The sequence below is a fragment of the Mytilus galloprovincialis genome, chromosome 9, assembly GCF_965363235.1.
Source record: "Mytilus galloprovincialis chromosome 9, xbMytGall1.hap1.1, whole genome shotgun sequence".
In the NCBI taxonomy this organism is placed as follows: Eukaryota; Metazoa; Mollusca; class Bivalvia; order Mytilida; family Mytilidae; genus Mytilus; species Mytilus galloprovincialis.
Genome location: NC_134846.1, coordinates 20,947,310 through 20,955,536, shown reverse-complemented (window position 1 = coordinate 20,955,536; position 8,227 = coordinate 20,947,310). Strand labels below are relative to the sequence as shown.

Sequence of the window (8,227 nt, the reverse complement as noted above, 5' to 3'; positions counted from 1 at the left end):
GGTAACAAGATGGCGCCAATTTAAACAGAACGAAGACAGACAGTTTTTTTTTTTTACAATTTTAACAAATTTTGATATCGGTTGATTTTTTTTTCTTATAGTTATCTGAGTTTTTATCATGATATAACGGGTAACATTGCGAATTGTGATTCTTTATACGTTTTTTGCTATTATTCTCGCATTGAGGGCAAATCAATTTTATTCATAATTTGTACCTGTTACAACGAATAATCAGACAGTTTTTTTTACTTACTTTAAGGTCATCTACCTCACATAAATATATTGTACATTGTAGGTAGATCAGTGTACGATTTTATTTTACATTTACAAATTTATTTACGAATTTGATGAAAAATATTTTTGTTGTTAATGGTAAAAATTACGGTCACTGGCTTTATTATAGATTATATATTCCTTGCATTTTTGTGTTTTAAACGTATATTCCATTTCATCTAAATGCCATATATCCTTATAAACCCGCATCCATATAAAACAATATAAGGAAACCTATCATATACTTGATATCAGGATAGATATCAAACATTTATCTACTGGTTTATACTAACTATGGAAGGTTATAAAAAAAAAACTAGATAAGTTTTTTGTAATTCATATCTATGCCGTAAACTTTTTTGCGAAGATGAACTATGTTAAAGGTTTATCTGAGGTCGAATATTAGTGGACGTTTCGAAAATATGTAACATTTGTAAATAAAATTGCAAAAGAACTTACACAAAAAATGCATGAGTATTTCATTTGCATCTGCAAATGAAACGGTTAGCAGGTTGTCTGCATATTGATATACATGATATAAAGCTTTCCCTCTATCTATCACATCGATCGGCTCCAAAAAGCGTTTTTTTGTCAAGTAGCTGATATGTTACAATATCAATATGCAGACAACAAGATTATAGATTTTTCGGATTTATTTCCGTATCTTTCATGATAGAAAAAAGTAATATATCAAAAAACGGAAATCTTTTATAAAATGGTAAAATGAAAAGCTCAACACATCACTGGATTTTTATGACTCGGTACACAAAAAAAATTATTATGACAAATATGACGTTCTTGGTTCTTAAGGTGGAGTCAACGTATTTAAAGTCACTTTACCATGATATGAATTTTGTTCAGAGACGTTCTACTGATATCCATCCTCAACCCTACTGATATTCCTCCATTAATCTACTGCTATCCCTCCATCAATTTACTGATATCCCTCAATTAATCTACAGATATCCCTCCATTAATCAACTAATATCCCTCGATATTTCCTCTGATATCTCTATATAGATCTGTTGATCATGTTGATTTAGATATAATAAGATGTGGTGTGAGTGTCAATGAGACACTCTCCATCAAATTGTAAATTTTAAAGAAAACTATGTGTTGTATTGTTCTACTAATAGTATGCGATTGCCTTACTTATATCCCTTAATTGTTTTACTGATATTCTAGTTATAATAGACTATTGCTCTACTGATACCGTACTGATATTCCTCTATTGCTCTACTGAAACTTATTGTTCTACTGATATCCTTTTATTGTTCTAGTGATATCCTTTCATTGTTCTATCGATATCCTTTTATTGTTCTACTGATATCCTTTTATTGTTCTACTGATATTCTTTTATTGTTCTATTGATATCCTTTTATTGTTCTAATGATATCCTTTTATTGTTCTAATGATGTCCCTGAATTGTTCTGCTTATATCCTTCGATTTCGCTGCTGAAATACCTCTATTTTTCTTCTGATATACATGTATCTTTATGACCTGCTTATATCGCTTTGTTGTTCTACTGACATACATCAACCATTCTATTGATATTCCTTTATTGCCCTATTAAAATCCTATACTGTTCTACTGATATTCCTTCATAGCTCTATTAAAATCCCGCTATTACTCTACTGAATTCTATTGTTCCAATGATATCCTTTTATTGTCCTATTGATATCCTTCTATAGCTCTACTGAAATGCTTATATTTCTCATTTGATATCCCTCTATTGTTAACTTATATCCATTTATTGTTCTACTGATAACTCTCAATTTCTCTACCGATGTCCTTCTGTTCTTTTACTGATATCTCTTCATTAATCTATTGATATCCCCTATTGTTCTTATGATATCCATGAATTGTTCTTCTGATATCCCTCCATCGTTCTTCTGTTATTCATCTATTGGTCTACTTATATCGATGTAATGCTTTGCTGACTTTCCTGTATTGTTCTACTGATATCCCAGTATTGCTCTACTGATTTCCTTCTATTGTTCTGTGGGTATTACTTTTTTGTATCAACAGACGAAATGCACGCCAAAAACATTTTATCATTTAATTGTCTGAACCCAAACGTTTATTTTACCTTATGTAACTCATTTATACGAGCTTTACAATTTTTCTAGTTACACAGGTTGTCTGAACTCAAACTAAACAAATCCTTTTTGTGGAATGGTATTCCTAATAGGAAGATTTAGTATACTTAACAGTGACATCTTACCATAGCTTTGTTCAAACTTGTTTTTTTACCTTTGACCTTAAATATGTATCCCTTATAAATTTATTAACTATGTATATGCACTCAGGTATCGCATCTCAAATTATTCTTTCATAGTGTGTTAATTTTCGTTTTTTGATTGAGTTAAGCCTTCCAGTTGATATTTTTGTCGTTTTTCTATGTTGTGATGTTATACTATTGTCTTAGTAAAAGGAAGAAGGTTTTGGACCATTAAAATGTTTACTCCCGCTGCAAATGTTTGCACCTGTCCTAAGTCAGAAATCTAATGTACAGTAGTTGTCGTTTGTTTATGTACTTTATACATGTTTCTCGTTTCTCTTTTTTATATAGATTTTACCATTGGTTTTCCCGTTTGAATGGTTTTACAATTGTAATTTAGGGGTCCGTTATAGCTTGTTGTTCGGTGTGAGCCAAAACTCCGTGTTCCATGCCGTATATTGACCTATACTTTTCTTCATCTTAAACAAGTTTTCATATTATATTAATTTGAAGTCGTTCGTATTAAAAACTTATTTTTATAGAGACACTCGGTAATACTATGCGGTCGAATAATTGATTTTGATTTATTGATTTTGGTGTCCTGCTTGATACGATTTGTAGTCCTTATATGCGAATATCAACTGACATCGATGTGATATTGGCCTTTACATGCTTTCACATATAAATTCCTCGATAAAAAACGTCAAGCTAAGAGACGGTATTAAAAAAAAATTTAATTTGAAAAAGAATTTCATTCCATGTCTGTTTACTTATAACCATCACGTTTGAATAGCCAAATAGCTACGTACACTCGTATATGTGTTAAAAAACGCAAAAGTCGATAGGAACTGCCCAATAACTAAATAATATGCCAACGTGTTTAATTTGTTATCAAATCTCATAAATATATTGAGAAAATTACAAATTCTGGTAAAAACACCAAAATAAGCGAAACCAGATCATCAAAATTTGAAAATTTTCTGTTTAACATGCATCAGCTGTAGGTTGTACGTGAAACGAGACACAGACAAACCGGTATAAGTAAACCATTTCTCGATTGTGAACGTTAAATCTGTGAAGTGTCGATTTCAGTTTGTTTTTTCCTCATAAATTTGTTTGTAGAAAATTGTGAACACCACAGTTGTCATAGAATCTAGTATCAAGTCGTGTAAAGAAACTATTTACGTTAAGTAGTATACATTCATCTCAATATAATATATAGGAAGATAAAATCATCAAATATATCTTAAAGTACTTCTAGGTTTTTTATCTCTCCTAAAACGGTCTTGTATGAGTTGTACTTAATATGAGTACCAAAACAAATCGGCCAGTAGTAGTAGACAATTAGTACCCATTGGAATACCGACTGTCTACTACAACATCAATCCATCAATACGGACAAATAGTATGTCAAGTCAAACATTTGGATTAGTTCACCTCGATGTATTTGTTGTGGGAATGAGTGCGGTTCTTTTTAGTCAAAGATTTGTTTTCAATTTTTTTTTTTTAGTTACACTGTTTTTAAGGTAAAACATTTAGACTAAAGTCTGCTAAACCCATCAAAACGGAGTTCAGGAAAGATGAAAAATGTAAAGTAAAAAATGCATAAAAAACTCGTAATGTAACGTTATTAATCGATCAATAAAACTGATAATCAAGCCTAAATGCTCATTAAACTATGATCATTGTTAAAGGCCATACGGTGACCTATAGCTGTTAATTTCTGTGTCATGTCGTCTTTTGTAAAGAGTCGTCTAATTGAAAATCACAACTCCGTCTTTTTGGCTATATAAACAACAGATAAAGATGGACTCATCGGTTGATGGTTGATACGCAACAGAGTTTGCAGATGTAATAGTAATCATGAATGGCAAGGAATTAAAAAAACATACAATGAATGTTCAGTTCTATGAATAGATTCTTTTTTATCTAACTCAATATGTCCAACAGATGGCGAAATTGTTCAGTGATGATGTCTTCTTTTATGACATCGTTTTTTAGGTTGAGTTATTGCCTCAGTGGTTGACTCAGTTGTTGGCTCTGTTGATGGCTCAGTTGTTGTTGCTATGGTAGTTGGTGGACACCCTTCTGGTAGAGTGTCATTTGCGCCACATTGATAGTCATCTGAACAATATGACACCGTACCACACGGGAGTTCAGCTGGGCCCGTAGCTACAGCAATACGTAATAAAAAAAACGATAAGCAAAAAAAAAAAAAACCGACAATACAGCCACTAAAAATGTACCGTTTAAAACTTTGATTTAAGATTTTAAAGTTTGCAATCAGTGATACTCAGTTTCTGTTCAATAAACACTACTGTTTAAATGCACGTTGTATTTGGAATGGTGAAAGACTTACGCATATTGAAATAAAGAAAAGATGATCAAGTTTATGACTCAAATTCACTTGTTAAGATTCATTATTCAAGACTATAGTTTATGTCATAATAAGGCGTTCTTCAAACGCTTTGAGTAAACTACTGTGTTGACATATGATAATGTTGTATGTCAATTGATAGGTATCGTCACGATTTGTATGCGTTGTTCTTTTATACTCCAACGTCGTATTCTTTTGTTTATGGGATACCCGTGGTCAGTCGGTCTAATTGACGTTATAGAAAAACCGATTCAAACTTTCATTTTGTTGTGTGTTGAAGTAACTTTTATCAAAATGCGATAATATGCGCATTTGAACGCGAATCTTTGGTTCCGTCATCTATGTGTGAGAATATAACATCTTTAAAAAATTGATAATATTACCTTTGAACATAAATAGATTCATTAAAGGAAAGTTTTCCAACAGATCACTCTGACATAGCGTTTCAGTGTTATAGAAAATCTTTCTCAATTTGCATAAAAACTGTAATAAACTAAACTTCAGGTGACAGTACTTATGAACGTCTTTTTATAAAACTTCTTAAAGATATAACCACAACTTGCAAAAAATGTTAAACAAATATTTGTTTTTAAATAGTTCTGTACTTACGTGTTTGTCCAGATTCTGATATCATTTGCATAAATTGGATGAAAGAAAAACATATACAAATTTAACTTAGAATCATTTATCGACTGAAAATAGAAACCAATGTAACTTTTATATCTTTTTTCTTAATTATTTTAATATATTTGATATTATAATGAACGATACTATAAACAAGTCAATTTGTTTATTTTTCAATTATCATAGGTGATATTATATGGATCAGTCAACAGTAGTTACAAACTGTCATAGAAAAAAAAAGACGTTAATGGATCGGTAGTTGCATTTTTGTCAGATATTCGAAATCCTCTGGAATGATTCTATAGTGCTATTTAATACTTTTCTCGCTATCCGTATCTTTTTTTTATATATATATATATATATATATAACATATAATTTAATAAAATTCCTGGTATTTTTTCATATTTTTTTTTGAGAGACATGGTTTTAAAATCAAATGTTTGTAAAATCACGCTAAATTGTAAATGGCTTATATTTAAGAACCGTACACGGGTCCAGACCTTTCGTAATTTGATCTGCGTTTTAGGTTCGCTATTTTTGTATTATCGATTTATAAATACGAAGTTTTAAAAAGAATGTTATTTGGAAAAAAATGGCAGCCAACATCGTATTTTTGAGAAAGCAAAACATGAGACTATATTTACCTTTAGCTAGAAATGGTATGAATCCCCCTTGTGGGTCACAAACAGTACATACATCAGATGTAGGTAGTTTATCTTTTGAATAAAACAAAATGTAAGTTAGTCATTGTGGTTATACTAAATAGCTATCAAAGGTACTAATTAAGACAAAGCTTAACATATGACAGACTTGACGATATGACATTGATGTAGTTATATTGTGTAGCTTTCATTTTGAAACTTCCTTACAACTTCCTAACAGTTTTAAGGGATTAATTTAACGATCAACATATAACCGACTCGACAATATAACATGTATGTAATTCTTTTCAGTGGAGTAGTTGAAATGTGTACTTTCATTTTGTAACTTCTTTACAACTTCACAGATTTAATTGATTGATTAAACGATCAATAGTATTTAATTCCTGTTATTAAAAAGATAATATAAGGTCGATATTATTTTTAATAAACAAAAACAACTATTAGAACGAATGTCCATTAGCTTGTAGAATGAAACAATGTTTAGCTTGCTAACGTTATATTAATATCTGCTCAAGCATTTATATTCAGATTCCTAACTTCCAAGATAAAATCCAATCAAATTGAAGCATAATGTATATAGGTGTAACTCCGTCTATATATATCGTCTATATATATAAGTCTTAATGACAATGTTTGATAAAACATTGATACAAAACAAATGAAAGTAAGACAACCAAAGATTCACTCTTCAAGCATTATGAAACTAGCTCTAACAGTCTAAATTTATTTTGCTTCTAAAAACGTGTACTTAAACTCAATTATAAATTTGGAAATTTGTGTTTATTTAACAACCAATATATTCACCATTGACCCCTTTCCATCCTACTAAAGCGATTCAGTCTATGTTAACGTTATCTTACCTCCAATGCCAAAGGTAAATGATATAGGTATCATACCAGAAGTGTAATCAAAGATATAACACACAAACTGGTCTTCGTTGTTCACTCTGAAAAATGAAGCAAATAAGACATATATGTGTATCGATTTCGTCGTTTGTGAAACGTCTATTTTATTTACAGATTGAAAATGTTTGTTTGTATCAAAATTGAATTAGGAATTAAGGTGTTATTTTGACTTAGTAATCCGATGGTTGAATCTTGTGAGTAGTGTATTGGCATTGTATATATATATAGTGACTATCTTACATTAATTTGTAGGATCCTTTACTATAGATAATTCAGCTGATCTGTAAAAATAGCATCTTCATGCCTTATATATCATGTACTGTAGTACGACGCTAGATTAAAACTGACTCGGAAAGGTAACACCCGGCCAACGAAAGCTTCATTGTTATGAAGCCCAGTTGGTCGTGTAGTCTAGCGTGCCGGTTACAGTGCAGGCAATTTAGTGTCACGATATCTCAGTAGCATGGGTTCGAATCCCGGCGAGCTACATATGATAGAGAAGTGGGTATGTTACTGGAGAGAAATGGTAAATTGACAATTGGAAAATTGAAATTATCACATGAGTCATTTATGCCAGGTTAAAGTCGTCTTTCTACATGTAATTCAATATTCAGTACAAGATCAAGATATGCATGATGTATACCTCCAACTTTCATTAGTATCGATAATATCATGTTCAATAGGATAAATGAAATGTAAACATTCATCAAAATGGTTCTATATGAATTCTGCCTCATATTTTACAACACAAAGCACATCAGTAGTGGTGAACAATTAAGGTCCCCTCGTAGACAAAATATCAATTCAAGAAAGAAAATGAATTTGATGTCGATTACAAAAGTGATGATTTCATCTTATTTAAATTTGTCATTACCTAAACCAATGAATGCATTTAATGTTTCCCATATTGGAATGTATTGTGTAAGCTCTGGTTGATGATAAAGTGCATCTTAGAACTGAACAACATCTGAATTGATGCGTTTCCTTTCCGATTTTTTTCTTCAATAAACATAGGGGTATATCGTAACGATCAAACGAACAAAGGATTATACAGAACGGAATCACTTAAAAATGGTGAATAAATAATTTATTTATTACTAAAACCTGAAGATAAGGAATCGTTCAATACGTTGATAACAGGTTAGAACATCCGTTGAGCTTGC

At 30.9% G+C, this 8,227-nt stretch overlaps 1 protein-coding gene across 1 annotated transcript; it reads right to left on the bottom strand.

Moving 5' to 3' along the window:
• Positions 1 to 4,401: 4,401 nt before the first annotated feature.
• On the bottom strand, positions 4,402 to 7,104 carry LOC143046691 (uncharacterized). Its single transcript, XM_076219795.1, has 4 exons — positions 7,020 to 7,104; positions 6,142 to 6,213; positions 5,482 to 5,496; positions 4,402 to 4,667 (listed from the first exon to the last, which is right to left on the bottom strand). Exons 1-4 carry the CDS (start codon positions 7,051 to 7,053, stop codon positions 4,459 to 4,461), a joined length of 330 nt encoding a protein of 109 aa, XP_076075910.1. The 5' UTR covers positions 7,054 to 7,104; the 3' UTR covers positions 4,402 to 4,458.
• Positions 7,105 to 8,227: the final 1,123 nt, after the last annotated feature.